This window comes from Parasteatoda tepidariorum, chromosome 7, assembly GCF_982258835.1.
Source record: "Parasteatoda tepidariorum strain Cologne lab strain chromosome 7, Ptep-v5.0, whole genome shotgun sequence".
NCBI lineage: Eukaryota > Metazoa > Arthropoda > Arachnida > Araneae > Theridiidae > Parasteatoda > Parasteatoda tepidariorum.
Window position 1 is genome coordinate 71,122,054 of NC_141761.1, and position 20,462 is coordinate 71,142,515.

At 29.4% G+C, this 20,462-nt stretch overlaps 1 protein-coding gene across 2 annotated transcripts in view; it reads right to left on the minus strand.

Moving 5' to 3' along the window:
- The window catches only part of LOC107439448 (uncharacterized), a 166,033-nt gene that overhangs the window by 41,294 nt on the left and 104,277 nt on the right, over positions 1–20,462 (minus strand). Inside the window, exons 6-8 of one of the 2 annotated variants that reach the window (XM_043057304.3) lie at positions 17,909–18,149; positions 14,073–14,174; positions 5,594–5,631 (exon numbers count right to left, since the gene is read on the minus strand). In XM_043057304.3, coding sequence (XP_042913238.2) covers positions 5,594–5,631; positions 14,073–14,174; positions 17,909–18,149 — 381 coding nt within the window. The remainder of the gene's footprint in view (positions 1–5,593; positions 5,632–14,072; positions 14,175–17,908; positions 18,150–20,462) is intronic. The other variant, XM_043057346.3, reaches the window with a different exon arrangement.

Sequence of the window (20,462 nt, forward strand, 5' to 3'; positions counted from 1 at the left end):
GTTTACGGTAAAGAACATTTTTTTCCTTTATGGTTTTGAAACCATTTACAAAAGGTATGGCTATAAAACCATGAAAACAAAACTATACGGTTTTTTAACCATTTTCAACTAGCATTCTTCAAAAACGTAAAAAAAAAAAATATATTATTTAACTAGACACAGGAGCTCGGTTTTTCGTAAGGTATTGGATATTGGAGAGTGCCGGAAACTGGAAATTCTTCATGTGTTGAAGGGAACCGAGGAAATATTGTGGTGTCAACACTAGGACTCGAACTCCAATTCTGCCAGTCATGACATTGACAGATAAACCCGCTCGGCTATGATATATAAGCAGTTGCAAAGAACTAAATACTTTCATAAGGTGGTTCCAGCTGGTGCGATAAAATTCTGGTTGCTTAACAGTATTAGGTGAAAGCAGTTAATAAACAGTTTGATTAGTATTTTATTTATGGTCATTTTACTGCCTTGATTAAATATGGTTAAATAACCATTCAATAAATTGTTATTTAACCATTTTTTCAGAAAAATTTCTAACAGTGCAGAGTGAAAAGAACAAAGGATATGTTTTGTGTTACAAAGGAAACTAGTCCTTAAATATTTGAAGTGAATATTTTAAATTTTTAATGTGTAACAAATGTTGCATATTTAGGATAAGAGATAAGCGAATAGCATAAGCATCAAAATAGCATAAGTCCTGAAATCAGAAAAAAAGTTATTGATGATAATTGTTGTTTCTTCAGGTTCAGATAATTTTTAAAATCCTATTTAATAAAAAAAGAAGTACAAGCATTGCTATACAAGGTATTGATGAAATCTATTTCGAATTATCATGGACATCATCAGAGACATGGGTCTTGGCAAAAAATGAAGACTGCAACAATCTTTGATGGAAAGGTTGGGAGAACGATCGTTAGTGCTGTTCTCGATAATAATAATATCTGGAAAAAAGATATAATTTCATAATTTATAAATCTAGGTAGAATGCGATGGCCAGATCATTCAATAAGAATGAGTCCCTAAGTGAACAGAAATGATGGTTTTTAACACCAACCACACAGACCAAAAGACCAAGAGGAAGACTCAAAAAGCGATTGAAAGATTGTGTGAATGAAGATTTTACTCTCCTGAAAATGTAGATCTGAAGATCAATTTGTGGGAGAAGTGCAGATTCAGGAATTTTGTAAGGAAGGAGCAAGATCACAAGGGGCTGTCTTGTCAGTGTTGATAGTGAAATTTTCTAGAATTGCATTGTATCCGTGCTAAAGAATAGTCTTGAGAATAATAATCATTAACGATTAATCATTTTTAACGAGTAATTGCATAACATTTATGAATTAAATAAGAACACGTTAGTTAAAATAAATAAGTGACTCAGTAGATCAAAATGCATTTGTTAATAACTTAATATGAATATAAAAACAGTGCAGATTTAAAAAAAAATTGAAATTTGGAATCGTAAGAATTTTGTACATAATGAATAAAGTTTATATTAAAACGTAGTAGTGAAGATGTATGTGAACTGCTCATCCAGTTATAATTTTACTTAAAATTACAAATAGGTTTTCTTTTTGTAACAAAAAAAGTTATTAATCAAAATTAAAGTAGTTAGTTGAATTAGCATTGTGTTTAAGTTGTTAACATAACATTCTTTAAAATTGTATACTCAATTACTCAATACTTACTATTATATATATAGAAGAACTTGACAAAAATGGTGTCCTGAAACATTTCTTTAAAAAAGTCCACGTGCATGGAAAACAATAAATTACTTTCTTTTACAAAATATTAGTGTGAAAATTGTAGTAATATAACAATAATTTGCATATGTGCGATTCATATTTAACATATGTGCGTGTCTAAATGTACAATTTTTGAAAGTAATAGTATGCAATTTTCATATTTTTTTTAAGTTTGTGACAATGCTTTGGCTTCGATTTTACCATTGATATGTATGTGTTGAAACTTAGTCACTATATTTTAATAATAAATTTATTGTATAAATATTAAAAAGCGATTAATGGACATGAAATTTGCGATTCTAATATTATACATTCTATTAATGATTCCAATTGTATAATTAGAAATCAATCAATAAGGCTCAAATCCAAAGCTATTTAAAACAAACCAATATTAGATTTTGCAGAAATTAATCGTGTTCCTTTCAGCAAGATTAAAAAATTCTACCTTGGTATTGGGAGTTTGGGTTTATGTCAGAAATAGAAAATTGCTGTTAATCAAAATATAAAATATAAGTGTGATAATTGCAGTAATATAATAATAACTTACATAAGTACGATTCCTATGTTAAACATGCGGATGTCTAAATATGCAATTTTTAAAGTAATAAAGAGTAATTTGGTGTTTTTTAAATTTGTGCCAATGACTGAACTTTCTTTTACCGGAGATTCGTGTGTGTTGAAACTTAGGCACTATATTTTTTTTAAAAAAAGGAATCTATTGTGTAAACATTAAAACGAGAATAATTGAACATGAGCTTTGTGATTCTAATATATTCTATCTAATGATTGCAATTAAATTGCAAGAAATCATTAAATTAGGTACAGTACCAAAGCTATTTAAAACAAACCAAGATTAGATTCTATAGAATTTAATCTCGTTCCTTTCAGCTATATTCCAAATTATATCTCAGTATCGGGAGCTTGGTTTCATGTCATCAGTTGAAAATGGTTGTTAATCAACAGATTCCTCATTCCCTAATGCCAGAAACATATACTCGAGGAAACCATCAATACCGCTGCACCCCGAATTTAATTCAGACACGAGAGAAATCAAATAAACAGAACGCTTTAATCTTACAGCCGTTTACAACCAAAGCTGGCACGCTCTTTGCAGAAGCAATCAGTCTTGAGTAGCAAAGAAAACGCTTGCGTCTTGAACCCGTTCGTAAAGTCTTGGAAGAGATGCGTTTCCCTCGTCAATCAAATCTTTTCCCTTTTGAAGCACCTTGCGAACTTCCAATTCCCTTCCTTTCATTAACTTCAGCCTGTGTCGAGGGACATTCTCTTTTCCTTTTCCCTTATTTTCGACATTTGTTACCGACTTACGGAGAAAATCCTGAGAAATGGTGCTCTTTAGGAAAGAGAAGTATTTATTTAGGCAAGTTTATCTTGTATTCTTACGGTTGTTAAAAGCTAAACATTGGAATAGTTGGGATTTAAGAAGATTACTTATAGAATCAATTCTCATTGGGAAGGGAATATATTTGAGTATATAAGTGCTTTGAATCACATAAACAGTAAAATGTTTGAGTCAAACATGTTACAAAAACAAACTGATGGAAATCAATGAAGGATGCTCATAATTTGTTTTATTTCGAAAATAAATTTTAAGATGCTAAATTCATTGAAAAAGAATACTTTTTAGAAAGTACTAAAGTTGTACAAATATTAATCTCGTTTATAAATTTAGCAATTGACTTTACTCTGTCTTTTCTACACTAGTTTTATACGAATCCCTGGTTCAACTCAAAAAAATGACTATTTTTGCTACACTGAATTCATTATGTAGTTATTTTTATTACATTTTACTATTCATTGCTAAATTAAAACTATTTACTTCTAATAAAAAACTATTGACCTTTAATTATTAAATCAAAACTATTTACAACTAATTACTAAATCAAAACTATTTACTACTTATTACTAAATTTGAATACTAAATTTTTACCTCAGTAAATTTTATTGATTTTTTTATTTATTCATTTATTTATTATTATTATTATTATTATTTTGTAATTTTCTGCTCTGAACTATTCTGCCGTTCTCATTCTCATAATTCTGCAGTCTAGGCCCATCGTACTAACAATTTTTATAAAAAAAAATGTTTAAGAAAATAAAGGATTTCTTTTATTTACGATTTTTTATTATCGTTTAATATTTTGAATTTACATTTATGATTAATTTATGATAGAAACCAATTTTCCTCAGTAGAGAATGTTAAGCTATGTATTTCAAATTTGAATTCGCAAAAATAGAAATTATGTATCTAACATACGATTAAATAGTTGAAACGCAATTGCAAACATGTATTACAATTATTTCTACTTTCATTTCTCATTTCGGACGCTCCGGGTTTTCATGTTTCATTAAATCTTTTGCGATGAAAGACAGTTTTGTACTCTTTCATATAAGATTCAAATTATTATTTCTTTAATAAAATAAAGTTATTATTAAAGTTATCTCGACTATTACCAGAATAATTTTGCAGCCTTATTTCATTTTTAAACACAATTTAAAGGATAATCAAGTTTATCAAAAAATAAATAGTCGCTATTTGTTAATTATTACTATCAGTAATTAGAATACTACAGGCCCTTAAAATGTTCAACGATATGAAAAATCATTTAGAGAAAAGCAGTAGAAGATTGTATGACTTTCTAAAATCTGCTTAATAAACACGAGTCTATTCTTACCGATTTGAAAATTTAAGTTTAGAGATAAACAACAGATGACGCTACCAATTAAAAATTACCTAGAGCAATGATTTCAAAATAACTATAATTTGCAACCAAAAAGTGGTGATATCTGAGAATAAAACTTGACAAATATCTTTGCAAAGGCATTCAAAATATTGTTTATACTTTTTTCCCAGTTAACGTCGTTTGTTAGTTATCATTCAAGAAACTTTGCAGACAAATTAGTAATTTGAAAGCAAAAGCAATTAAATTAGTAAATATAACTAATTTAGTTAATTTGGAAAGAGCTTTATAATTAATAGTAATTTAGTCATCCAACAAAAACGCTCTAACTCCTTTCATTTTTCTTCAATTTTGTGTACCTAATAAATTTCAATCAGTGTTTAACAGAAATATAGTTCTTAAAAAAATTTGGATGTGCGTATTTCATTAATTAATCACATGCAAAAAATAAATTTTCGTTTTTTTTTGTTGAACTACATGCTTAGATAATCATAACATTTATATCAAAGTCAAAATATATGATAGTATTATTAACAATAAATAATAAATCAATATAAATAATATCTCAATATAAAATGATACTACAGAAGAATCATTAATTCAAAATATAGTAAATGATAAGAGTTTTGAGGGGTTTTATGCTATACTAATAAATGTTTTTAATGAGGTCAAAGATTTAAAGCTGTTAATGTTTTAATGATAATAAACTATATTTGAATTTTGATATATTACTTAACTAGCCAAAAATAGTTATTATTATTGGACCTTTTAACAATAAAATATTTTTTCCCACTGCAAAGTAGCCAATATTTCTTATTATTCTATCGTAAAACGTGTTTAGGAAGAAAAAAAAACTAACACTTTATGAATTTGGTTGATTTTTTTAATTAAAATTTTCTTTCATCTAAGTTCATAAGAATTAATTTAATATTAGAATACAAAAGTTCATTTTTATGAAATGAAAGAAAAGTTTGCAAACTGAAAACCTAAAATACCAAATATAAAACACGTTACTTAATCAGTTATATATTTATACATTTATTCAGAATAATAATTTCTATAATGATGAGTTTATATAAACATCTTATATCAGTCTTATAACTTCATAAAATATTATACTTTCCTTTTATAAGAAAAAAAGTTATTTATACTTACCTTTATTGATTTAGGCGGCGATGAAGCTGGAGATACACCTAAGAATAAAATATGTTGTTGTTAATTAACAAATAAAGCAAATTTTGTTTATGTAATGAATATTTCATATTTTCTTTTAATAGGAAACTGTATTAGTTTAGAAATATATATTAATACAGGGTGGTTGGGAATTCATGGTACAAACTTTATGGGTAGATACAGTAACAATCATTTAATGTATAGGAATATATAGACGCAAGTGAAGCGATGAGGCGGAAACACCAAAAATAAGAGACGAAAGGAAAGACAAAGTGTTTATTGAAAGCGTCGTTGGCAAGTGTAACATTTACAATAACTGTTCAAAAATGAGTCAACCAATAAGCGATGCCTGTTTGACAGCGACGGTGAAGCGATTGGCGTACACGTTCAAAGATGCCATATATTTCACACACTCGTGCAGAAACTTCGGATATTCGAGCAACGAGATCCTCATCTGAGTAAAGAGGAGTCGCATGAAGAAGATTTTTCAGATGTCCCCATAAAAAGAAATGTAGACTCGATAAATCGAAAGATCGGGGTCGCCCAGAGACTGGTCCACCACGCCCAATCCATCGCGTCCCAAACGTGGCATTCAGGTAAGTGTCACCAGTGCTGAAGTGGGATGGTGCCCCATCATGCTGAAACCACATGCGGTTACAAATGGCGATCGGAAAATCCTGCAGCAGTTCTTGTAACACCTGTTCCATAAAAATAAGATTACATTCGCTATTAAGTTGATTAGTTAGTACGTATGGGCCAATCAAAAAGTCGTTTACAATACCAGCCAACACATTCATGCAGAATCGCTGTTGATACGCATGTGATTGCGCTACATGTGGATTTTCAGTTGCCCACACATGAGAATTGTGTGCATTAAAACATAGCCACCGTGAAATAAGACTGTCGAGAACACTTGGGTATTTTAGTGACGTGAACAACAGTGGTGTATAGCTGACAAGCGGCAAGCTGCCAATTTCAAAGATTTGCCACTCCTTGAACAATACGTTTGTCCGACGGATATAAAATATCGCAAAATAGAGATTCCTCAAGAAAATTATTAGTATAATATGTTGCATATATACTAATGATGTATATATAGTTATTATATACATTATAAACATTTATAATAATGTATAATAATGTATAATAATGTATATATAATGTATGTATAATATCGTATAATAATGTATATATAATGTATATATAATATTGTATAATAATGTAATGTATATATAATAATGTATAATAATGTATATACATTTTATAATAATGTATATACATTTTATAATAATGTATATATAGTTTATAGCAGAAATTGCTCAATAATTAAAAAAATTAAGCAGGGTAAAAGAGAAGAAAATATTTAATACTTTTTCACGAATTACATTCTAAGTGTTTGTTAAATCGTAAGTTTTTAGAAAAAAAATAATAAAATTTAAAAAATATAAAAGCATTTATTAAAATTACTCTTCCTGTCATTCAATAAGATACATCTCACTAATTGATATATTTTATAAAAGATACATTTGAATGAATATGTATGCATATGTATAAACTATTGTTTCAAAACTTGTTTATATAAACTCTTCCAGACTTATAAGATAAACATGAAAATCTAAATAACATGAGAATACCATATTTAATCTGGAGCAAACTCAAAATGTATTTATCTTTAAGACTGCAAAAAATCTAACTTAAATTTTTTTTAAAGAATCTTTAACTTTAGTATATATAATAATAGGGCAGATCGAAAAATAATAACATAACAATTTAATAATATGTTTTTTTTCCAAATTTGTACAAAAAGAGAATACAAGGAAGAAATATTGATTAGATAATTTTAGGGGAAAATAACATATTCTAAGAACATAGAGAATATTCCTTAATGAACGATCTTTTATATCTTTAATTCCTTAATGAACTGAACAATCTAAAAGTTTTATCTTTAATATCTTCTAATTAACATTAGAAATCAAAAATTATTATTATTATTATTATATATATATTTCCTTTTGTATTATATAAAAAGCTGATTTTGTGAGATGTAAAGGAGGTTTACATTTCCCAACCTCAAAACAACCTCAAAAACATCTTTTTTCATTTCATGCAAGAATAACCCCTCTAGATCTTAGCTCTTTAAACAAATACAGATTACAGATTCCATCGAAACAACATATTTCGTTGAGAAAAGTTTTCCTACCTAAAAGAGTTATGGTGAAATTTAAAAACTATGATAAACTTTACTGTACTTTTGGCTCTATAGAAACAACAAAAACCTTTATAATTTTTACCATGGTAATGCTTATGATTAAGTTAACAATAAAATATTGCTTCAAAATGAGAGTTAGATTTTGGTTAAAGTGGGAAAATTTAGTAATTTTATCATGTTGTCTTAGAGCATAGCATAAAAGTTATTAAAGCGCTGTGTTAATAATTTTTGTAAAATTTACATTAAGAGATGGTTTTATTATATTATGTGATAAATTTTGGTAAAGGTAGTTGAATTTAAGTTTGGTAAAGGTAAATAAATTTTGGTAATTTTATCAGGAAGCCGTAGTATGGCATAAAAACTACTTATTCGGCAAAATTTACTTTTCAGTTCAATATTTTTTACTAAATGAGAGGAAATAAGAGCTATAATTCTTAAAGCCAGAATTTTTCGTAAACCGTTATGTAAGATATGAACCCGATGACAGGCTTAAATGACATATACTTTGGATTTATTAACCAAACTTATGTTTCTTTTCTTTGTTGACAAGAAATGATAATACCATACAGTACAATAATTTCACAATTACATTGCTTTATTATGTAAGTTTTCACATTCGAAAGCATTTTTATTTTGTCATTAATTTCATTGAATATGAAAAAAATTAAGCTGTTCGGAATTTTATATTTGCAAGTCTATTATTTTCCTCTTGTTATCTCTTACTTTATTTAATTCATAGTTGTACTAATTCTATCCTATTATAAAGTCTACAAATTATTTATAATTTCAGTGAATTAAAATTATTTCTTTTCTGAGAATGAAATAAGTAAAAGAAATTCATAAGGAAATATTATAAATACTTAATAATATCACAGTACTCTAATTATGTTTTTTTTTTAATTTTAAACGTCTTATTTTGGCTTTAGATAGTTTGGGATAAGCTTGGTATATATGAAATTGCTTTAATAAGTGTAAAATGTTTAAAATAACTTTAAAAAAAATTGCTAAAAAACACATAAAACCACTGAATATCAAAAGCAACTAATTCTGCTCAGTTTACATAAATTTTCCCTATTTTTATTGTTCCTTTTTAAACATTACATTTTAACTGATCATCTGAGAGATATTTAATCTCATTTTACACAAAGAATATAAATACATTTTTAATTAATCATTTGAAACGAAAAAAAATGACAAAAAAATTAAACTTTCACTTTAATTTTCATTGCACAAATTTATAAGAAAACTACATGCACTTGTTCTAACTATTTTGCTTTAATCTTCTGATTAAAATGCCATTTTGGTAAATCCACTGAGTTTTATTTAATCCATAATTTAAATTTATTTTAATTTTTTTTAAAATTGTCATAAAAATTATTAAGGTACTAACTTTTGTTTTACGAAAAAATAATCAAACAAAATTTCTCTGATAATAATTAGTTTTCGTTTATAATTCATTTCATCTAGAGGTGTAGCAAAATATTATATATATATAAACCAAATAAAAAATTAAAATTGAACCAAAAGAAAGTTTAAATATTATACTAATTATAATTCAAGTTTATTTATTATTCGTATTTAAAATTTTGTAGCGTCAAACATATAAGAGTATTAATAAATGTAACAGTTGGTGTTTTATTAAAGATAATTTTTAATCAATAATGGGAAGTACTTCATTTTTTTCTAAATTCAACATATGAGCACTATAAAATCAAAAATTCAAACTCAAGCCTTCCCTTATTATTATCGCATAGTTAAGAAAATAATTAAGTGACATAGTAAAAAACGGATTATTCTTATAACAGCACAACTGATGTTAATATTTTTAGGAAATATCTTCAAGTCAGGAAAACTCTTTTGGAAAATTCCGTGCATTACGATCTAAAGAAAACTCCCTAAGGAAAACTCCTAAATATAACATTATTGCGATATGTATTACTGTAACGTGTCTTTTCACGTAAGTATCGCAATAATGCTAACCATTTGATTTTAAGAAACATTTGAATCTTTAGTTATTTGGAAAAGCTGCAGTACTTGCGAGTGAGCCTCGATTTTACTTTTGGGAATAAAGTTTTACAGCTTAAAACCAATAGCTTCCTTTGCACACACCCAAATATTTATGAGTTTCAATATACATTTGAAGAAACGCATTTCTAGAAACTTTAAATATTAATAACTTTGAGATTACTTCGAAGTCACATTTGTCTTTATTGTTGGAAATCACTTTTGTTAAATGGTCGTCTGCGTTTTTAACATTTCCCAAGCCTTTATACATCTTTTTAATAAACTAATTTTAATCTACGTCAAATTGTAGAAATTTCTTCAATATGCTTATAAAGGCAGTTAACGAAACCAATTATAGATCTCACTGGGGTGAGTTATCACGAATGTTATTTCTTGATTAGCTGGCGTCTATTCTCACGATTTTTAGTGCCAGCAATTTTATGAAATTCTTCAGTAGGCATGATTTCTATTTTAATGATTATCTTCCCAAATTTTTTTTTCTCAAATGGAACTTTTTCCACCGTCATTGTTTTGTTTATTTATTTATTTTAAACTATTTTATTTATTTAATTATTTTGTGAAAAAATATACTGGATGTTCAAAAAAGTGATAATTCGATCATGGGTTAGAGTCCTAAGTGGTAAACCGATGATACTCTGGCCATCATGCAAACCATGTTTTCGTGAATTTCCTCTACGTTTAACGCAAATGTGGTTTAGTTCCATTGAAAAGTCCTCCAGTACTTGATACAGGTGTTCTTGATACTTGATACTTTATTTCTGATACTTGTCTTCTAGACTGAGTTCAAAATTATAAGGCTACGGAGTCGAACTTTGGTAGTCGTAAATTAATGAATGGGTTGGCTGTTCGGGGATGGTTATAAAATAAAAAAACTACTGTTTCTTTTGATGTTAACGCGTAATAAATATGAGATATCTTGAATTCTTTATGAATGAAGAAAGAGTGACTGGGCCACCTACTCTAAACCTATGTGGTCTTAGGCGTGATCTATGGTCAAAAGAATTGTGATATATGGGTTACTTACTATTATTAAGAGTTTTAAATATATATTGCACCATCCTTTATAAATTAGAGTTTTCTGTATAATATAAATTTTTGAAAATTTCCTTTCAAAGAGTTCCATGCATTCATCAATCATGTTTTTCTTGTTTGAAAATTGTCTTAATTCTTTTTAAAAATTGTATTCACATTTTTTGGAAATTATATTTACTCTTTTTGTAAATTATGCTCACTCTTTTTGGAAAAAGAAGTGGCTTATTTTAAAGTTAAAACAAGTGGTATTATTAACATCTTTTTATTTTAGTTTCGCTGCTTCTCTGGACGTATGCTATTAAGCAAAAATGAGTACTCCTAATCAGTGTAATGCTATATATCTAGAGCGCAAATAAAAAAACAAAACAAAGGAAGTGGAGGATAGAAATACACACATTGCTATAAATTATTAAAGATCTCTAAAAGCACTTTGTTTACAATAATAAAAAATCGTGATTTCATGACATAAATCTCGTGAAGCAAAATTTGAAAATTTAGAAAAGACACTGAATGATTGACGCAATATTAAGAGACATCTTTTGAAAAAATTAAAATGTGTTTATAATCTTTAATGTACTATTTTAAATTACACTATTACTTTATTAGAGAAAAAATCAGCGTATTAATGAGTTACATATAATTGTATTTAAAGTGTAGCATGTTTTTGAAAAATAAGTACAGTATTTATGAAATACAAGTAAATATTTGAACTCATTTTATTTAGTCACAATAAAATGACTTCACTTTTTTTGTTTACTCCACAGGGGTCATTATATCGATCGTCGACTGTATTTACAAAAGCTTCCGTTATTTTCCCTTAGTGCTGGTAAAGCAAAACGTACCAAAGCTTTACATTTCAAAAACTTTTCGTTCCTCCACAACTGATATTTTAAAACGTCGGTCTTTTTAGAGAAAGCGTCATTTTCAGAACTTAATTCAATTGGGTATAATATAGCCTACGTCACAGGTTGTGTTGTTCCTACTAAATTTAACCCATGAACGGCATTTTCTGCGAGCCTAACTTCAAGCCACAAATAAACAAACGAAGTGCTCGATCGTTTAAATAGCTGCTAGCCAGATTTTATTGCATTATAAAGAAAAGTTATTGAAACTAAATACAACTAAATAAACAACGACAAATAAACAAATAACAACAACTACTAATAACAATAACTAAATAAACAACAACTAAATTCCATTCGTTTAGCATTGCGTCATATCTTGTTCCTACTAAATCGAAGTAGTTGTGTTTTTTTCATATTATACCCAATTGTAATAGTAAAATAGTAGATATATTTCATGTCACGTAAACAAAAAGTTTTATTTTGAAAGTTGGAAAAAGGGAAAAGTAGCGCGTTAACTTGTAGGTAACAGTTGTCAAACATTGGACAAATTGGTTGTTTAAATAAATAAAAGTGAAATAATTGTTGTTTTGATTTAAAGCGATAAGACACTGATTAAAAAGTCATAAATGTCATAGTTTCATATTTCTTACTATATATAAAAATCTAATGATGGTGTCGCAGTTTTTCACATTTTTATTGGCTGGAAAATCACGTGGTAGGATCCAGTTTTCCCACATTCATTTTCATATTGGTTCGGTTGTCATCAGCATAGAATTGATATCAGTCATGAAGTTATTGCTTTCCTATCTATATTATATAAAACGCAAATACGTACGTATGTATGTATGTATCAATAAAACCGATGATATTTCTTTTCTCGCGCTGGCAACAGTTTTCATTTTTAATTGATTGGATTCGGCGCGAAAGAGCACGTAGTGAGCAACCAGATAACAATAACCAGAGTGAGCATTATCAGGTTGTTCAATTCAGATTCATGCACTAAAAACATGACAATATTTAATTTAAACTCAATTAGGAATTAATTAATTAATTGAAGTGAGAATGCTTTAAAAGGCCGCTGTTGAATTGATATTTTTCTACTGGGAGCTACCTAAACGTCTAAAAAACATTTAAGTGTTTGTATTGAATGCATTGAATTTTTTTATATTTCGCGATTATTTATGCATTGAATTTTCACGCTTTAAAATGCAGAATATTAGTGAAGCAATATTTGATAATTTATTTTGCTAATATGTTTCTTATTTAGCTAATGTTTTGATTTTTTCACCATTTACAATCTAATTAGCTAATCTACTTTTTTAAAAGCCAATAAGAACATTGGTAGAATTCTTCTACATAAGTACAATACTATGTCTTTGATGATAAAATACTATGTCTTTGATGATAATATATTATGTCTTTGTGCTAGAACATTGTGTTCATTGGCGAGCGAGCGCAGCGAGCCATGGTTCACGGCGTGAACCACATAGGATTGCGTAGCAATTCTCGGGGGTTGGCGAGCGTCAGCGAGCAGGGGGCGGAGCCTCCTAGTGTAAAAATAATAAAATAAAAACACAACATCAAAAAACAGCAAAAAAAAAAAAAGAATCAAATCACATACTTTTTGCATTTGTGATAACTTTTATTCTTGTCTTGGTCTTTTTTTTTTCATTTTTGCGTTTTCATGTACTTTTTGTTTCTTACAAGTTTTTCTCTTTTTATTTTTTAAACAAGAAACTACTTACGATTATTTTGAAATGCGTTAATATTTATTTCGTCTGTTAGTTTTACCTTGTCTGACTGACGGAAACATTACAACAAAAAACTCTTAAATGGTTAAAGACGTTGATTATTTTTTTATTACGTGACCATAATTTAATTATAGACATATTTTAATTCAACAATTTAAATATCCAGTTACTTAAATTATTAAAATGTTTTTAATATTGCGAGGACCTTATTCAAAACATCAATCAATGCGTATTTGTGACGAAAAAAAACTTTTTATTTGCAATTTTTTACTTTACTATAAAGGCAAAAACAAACATTATTCATAACTTGGTTCCCTTAAATATTATGTTTTAAGAAATTAAAAGCTACGAAAAAAGTGAGCAACGCAAAATCTAAAAGCGAAGCATTTTGTAAATTGTGCACTCAAATGAACATAGGGTGCTCCACCCTATGCTCATGTAAAATTGTTGCATCCGCATAATTTTCAATGAAAAAAAAATCTAGCAGAATTTTAAAATGCTAAGCTATAAGAAACTGCGCAAATGCTCTGCAAAATTCCTAGCGTTTTCTTGCTTCACATCGTGTCAATTCAATGGAATGTTCAATAGTATTGACATACCTTCTAAAGGAGATTTGGGAGATATTCTTCCTAAAGGATGCAATCCTGAACCTCCCCATCCACTGCCAGCTTTAGGTGGAAGACGTAGCTGAGGCAAGGATCCTAAGAGGAGAGAGCCGTCAAAAAACTGAACTTACGACACTGTATTATCACGACACTGGTGTGCAATCTTCAAAGCAGCGGTGCAAGAAGCAGGTGCATCCTCCATTGTGCAGCAATTGCAAAAGTGAGTCATACATAACATGAGAGTGAAGCAAAGTGAAGTTTGCAAAGCACAAAATATCTGAGCCAGTGCAGTAGATATTCAATTATAAATTATATTTTCGAATTACCTAGGAGATTTTAGGGTTGATTTCACGTTTTAAAAGAATAACAAAACAAAATAAAATTTTATTTTGTTTTGTTTTGTTTTGAAAAGATGAAAATAGTCCTTTTAGGGAAAATGGTGGTTTATCAAGTATTTGGATTATTCTGCAGCCTGCATGTCTTTCACAGACATTAACATAAAATATTCATCAGAAAATATATGCTTTAAAAATATTTTAATGACCTTAAGTCAATAAATAACTTAAGTGAAAATTGTTCATTTCCTTTAAAACATTGCAACTAAACAAGAACAAATATTTAAGGAAATGATGATGATTTGTTTATGATAATTTTAATGTAGTTAACATTAATGATAAATGTTAATGATATTAATTCACTGTAGTTTTTTAATATGTATATTATGTAATGCAGAGAGGAACTCTGTTCAATTCAAGAATAAATAAATAAATAAATCTATTTAATAGTTTTGTCTATGGTTACAGCTATAAAAAAATAGCTATAGAAGTATTAAAAACGAGAAAAATATGTACTTAAAAATACATTTTAATAAATTATTAGATTGAATGCAATAGTGGTTAACTCTAAAGACGATAAAAATATTCTTTCAGAAATATCAACTAAATTTGCTGTTAACACGCAATAACTAAAATGTTCAAACATGGAGCAGAATTATATGTTACGGAACAAACTGTTTTCCAGAAACATCGATACTCTCATAAAAATAATCTTAAGATATAATAAACAATATATTTCCTAGATGAATGGAAGTTGCAGTACAAGGAAATATTTCATTTCAACGACTCTTCATTTTAACTATGAGCGTATTTTTACTGAAACAAGAATCGCGACCACAGTGAGAAGCCGATAAGGATAACTCTTGCGTCGATAAATTTTAGAGTATAATTAGGGAAAATATGAAAAATATTCTGAAAAAAAAATGGAGGAAGGTCACATAAAAGCTATATGACTCTAACGCTACAGATAAAAAAAAAGAGAAAAAAAAAGAAAAAAAAGAAAACACAGCATAGTAAAAATAATCTTAATGAAACACAGCGATGAATGACTTCCGTTTTTGGGGTTTTCCTTCAGGCCATATTTTGGATAGGTTGTTCAGCCATGCTTACTAATTGAAAATTAACAAATTTCTATTGCCCATTCGCTCATATTCACCCTATAAAACTTAGCAGCCTTATTAATTACTTATTACCTATTGTAAGGCCGGGATGGCCTGGTTGGTAGGGCACTGGGCTCATGTTCAAGAGTTTGCGGGTTCAATCCCCGTAGGCCAAAGACTTCCCGTGTAGTAAATGGTGACTGATACACGTTAAATCTGTCGAGTTGCAAAGTCCTCCATGTTCCCAAAGCAAATCAATACCTATGGGGGTACTGATCCAGGAGTTTCCTTGTCTTCTGGATTGGTTCAAAATTACTGGGCTACGGATTTGAACATTGTTAGTTGTAAGCCCAAATAGGGTCGGCTGTTCAACGACGAATATAAAAAAATAATAATTACCTATTATGAGCCGAGATGGCTCTAGGAATAGAGCGTTTGCATTCCAATGAGGTGAACCGGGTTCGAATCCCAGCGATAGCTGTTCGATACGAATTCCGCATCCGACTTGGACCGACCACAGTATTAACAGGAAATATCCTCAGTGGGAAACGGATCATGGGTTAAAGTCCCCATGCCGTCAGGCTAACTGTGAGAGGTTCTCGTGATCTTCCTCTCTATGTAACGCAAATGCTGGTAAGTTTCATCAAAAAGTCCAGAACGAATTAAAATTTCTCCCAATACTTGATACAGGAATTCCTTTGTCTTCTGGATTTGGTTCAAAATTACAAGATTGCGTAGTTGAACATTAGTGGTCTTAAACAGAAAAATTGCGTCGGATGTTCAGCCACGGTTATAAAAAAATAGTTACCATTTATTACTTTATTCAGCTTCCTGAAATTTAGTTTACTTGATTGGCCAAGAATAATGCATTATACAGCCAAATAGTTCATACTTACATTTGGAAAAATTTTCTCTCTCCAAATTCTCAACACACGCAAAATAGTTTACAAATGTGTTTTAATTAAAAATTTATTATTTTGAAGCAATACGAAAAACGCATTGAATTATCGAAATGATATTTTGTTTCTTTATAAAAATAAGCGTTTGATAGAGTCCATCAACCATATTGAGTACATATTATTTGAATTTAATTACAAAATTAGAGGTATTTAACTAAGAACCTGTTTAGAGAAATCTATTATGCTTCGAATTGGAGAATTAAGTTAGATATTACATTGAACACATTATAGGGCAGGGCTTAGAACAGAATTTTCAAAATTTGCTCCAGTGGTAGATGTAGTTATTGACCATGTTATTGATTACTCGAAATTCACTATTTTTTTTCCTTATCCAAGAATCGTATTTTTAAGCTAAAATTTTTATTTTTGAAGTTATAGCAGTTAACAAACATATATGTAGTGTAGAAAATTGTTGCTACGCATAAAATGAATTTCGAAATATTAATGTTAAAATTTATGTTAAGCAAATATGGGTATGGCACGCAAATATTATGAATAAAAATGAACGAAGACATTTTTTTCGTAACAAAATCGAAACAACTTCGAAAACTAGTGTTTTATTTTGATCCAATTTGATACATGATATGATAAATATTGGTACCGTTTAAAACTGTACAGCATTTTATTTTTAGAATTTTTTTTTATAGAAGTGTAATGATCGTGATAATTATCTTGAACATTAATACACTTCTATAAAGTATCATCTAAAAATATTATCTAGTTTGAAATGTAAGAAAGTAACTTCAATAAAAACATTATTTTATATAATAGAATTAATGTCCTGAAAAATAAAATGGTCATTTCGTAAATGCGTTGAGACACCTTTCAAAAAGTATCTAATATTTTATTTCATACTTAATTTTATAGCTGTGTATTTATGTTGGAAATAATTATATTATCTAATTTTAAGGGCAAGGAAGTACCTTCAAGAATTCTCTTCTGTTTCATTACTTATTATACTTATTTTGTACGTTTAATGTCAGTTTAGAGAAACAAAATGTATTTTTCATTTTTAAGTGTTAGATGAAAAAAAAATTCCAATCAAAGTACGATATCAAGCACCTATACTTTGGGTATATCATCTGTAAAACATATTTTCACCACAAAATATTGTACTGTAATTTTTACAGTAATAATTAATAGATTAGAGCGATTCCATGATCTTGAGTTACTTACTACTATAAAAAAACGGTATACAAGATTTTTTTAATCCGGAAATGACGATATTGTGGAACAAAAAACACGTCAGAACATGTCACAAATATATGTGATTTTTGGGTTTAACCTAAAATGCCTAAGTGGATGCCGGTAAGTGGCAAATTGGTTTTATGGTCCTTGAGTCCCGGCACTTTTATTCTAGTTTGATCCAGAATTTGTTTTCAGCGCATGAAGGTATCCGTGATTGAATGAAAGGGGTATAAATGCACTAAACTCACCTCTCCTTCCCGCCTTATCAGGCGACCTCATTCGCTTGGTTGGCGATTTTGGAGAAGGTTCTGGCGTCTCATCCGCCTCCTCTTCTTTGACGTCGTCTTTTTTCTCTTCGGCATCATCAATTTTTTCTTCAACTTTTTCGGGCTCCGTCTTTTGCTCTTCATCCTCTACGTTGGCCTCTGCAGATTCGTCAGCAGGTTCTTTCTCAGCTTTTTCTGGCTCTTCTGCTTCATCAGTGGCTGCCTGATAATCAGAATATTTGTTAGTTTAATAAACTTAAAATACTTTATGTTTAAATTATTTTAATCAATAAACATCATATGACAATAGTGAAATGTTTTATAAATAAGCGAAAAAACCTCAACCAAACTAATAGATACTTAAGGAAATATTTATTAGGATAAATTTCATGTTTGAGAAATTTCCAAACAGTTATTTCAATTAGTTTTTGAGGCATCTTATTCTGCTCCTTTATTTTTACCATTTCTTTGACGATTCTTAAATACAGAAGAACAAATTTATATATGTTCGCTTTCAAAATACATTTTTAAACATAATCGTCATTTTGAAAATCAGCTATAAATTCCTTCATTAGTACAACATTGGTCCATTTATTTTCCCGTTGTATAATTTAGAAAGAAGAACAGCACATTTTGGTCGAATGAAACTCAAGTCAGTAATTTATTGAATTGCAATGCTACGAGAATAACAAAACTTATAATGTAGGAGTTATTAGTTTGAAACTTTTATGTATAATATAAATCTTTCCACACTTATTATTGCTGTGATACAAATCAAATTCGATGAATATCTGAAGTAAAATGTTTTTTTTCTCTTTATATGGAAAATTTAAAGAAATTACAGCCGAAAAAAATACTTGATAAATGGAACATATGATTTTTTTTAATTATAACCGTCGTTGAATAGCCGACCCAATTTTTTTGGGTTTACGACTACTAATGTTCAACTCGATAGCCTTGTAATTTTGAACCCAATCCAGAAGACAAGGGAACTCCTGGATCAAGTATAGGGAGAAATTTGCCTTCGTCGAGGACTTTTGATGGGACTAATCCGCATTTGCGTTGCATGGAGAGGAAGACCACGAGAACCTCCCGCGGCTAGCCTGTCGGCAAGGGGACTCTAACCCATCATCCGTCTACCACTGAGGATATTTCACGTCAGCACCGTGGTCGGTGCAAGCCGGATGCAGACTCGTATCGACCAGCCATCGCCGGGATTCGAACCCGTTTCACCTCATTGGAAGGTGAATGCTCTATCCCTTGAGTCATCACGCCTCCAACATATGATTTTGAAGCAAATGATGACTTCATTTGCTACTGACGATGGTAATAAAATTCTACATGCATTTAAAAAATAGGCACTCATTTTTATTTCTCGCCAGTCAAGAATGGGGAAACTGAAGTACTGAAGTTTTTTTAAATTTGTTAAAATGGCCTACTCCGATGTTCTGTTAAGTATCGTTCTCATTTTTGCTTTCAAATTATTTAACTTATTTGGATTTAGAGCTTGGTTAATGACACAAACAGAATGTGTGTTCTTCTCGTTAATTCAAATTATTTAACTTATTTGGATTTAGAGCTTGGTTAATGACACAAACAGAATGTGTTTTCTTCTCGTTTATTTTTAATTTAGTGATTAAGAAGGGCTTTTTTTTGTAATCCTTAAGTTTATAGTATTCAGTAACGCAATCAGTAACATTATAGTTGGTTGCTATAGTTCTTTCATTGTTAATGAAATTCTAACCATATTTTTACAAAATAAAAATGAAAATATTTACTTAAAAAATTGAATGGGTTAAGCCCAGTTAATTTATAACCTTATGCGGAAATTTAAGACAACTGCCTGATTTTTGGGTCTGAAAGTGGGGTTTTTATTTTGTCAACTCACACATTTATTACACTAAACGCATTTAATAAGTAAACATAGTCGTTAAGCTTAGTGAGAATTGTCTCGGGTATTTGACGCAGACAATGCATTTTTGTAATTATGACAATGAATAAAAACACCATTGATTGCATTTAAAAAAAATAATTCAGAATTTATAAGTCTGCATAAAGATGGATTGAGACATGATGGCAAAATGGTTGAGTCTCTGAGTTGCTAATGTGTGGAATCGGGATTCGACCCCAAGTGGCAACCTAATGACCATCAATCTTCAGACAGATGCATAGCATCTGGTAAGAAAATAAAAGGTGACAGGTGTGCATTGATGTCATACTGACACATTTAGGCCTTTGGTTTTAAAATTGTAGAGTCTTAACTTTCTTAACCCTCTTTCCCAACAGCTTGCTGTTGCAGAAGTGTTTTACTTAAAATATGGGTTTGTAGGGAATCTACCTCTACGAAATTACGATTACAATTCACTAGTATATAAGACGTGTTAACTCGATTCTATGGTGGGGTATCTTTTCATAGATGACGGTTGGCATGGTCGATAGTTACCATCTCCCCACATTGGTGACCTTCGGACGTGATGTGAACACGCCTACGACCGCAGAAACGCCCACTTCGATGTGAACACGCCTTTTTCGATGG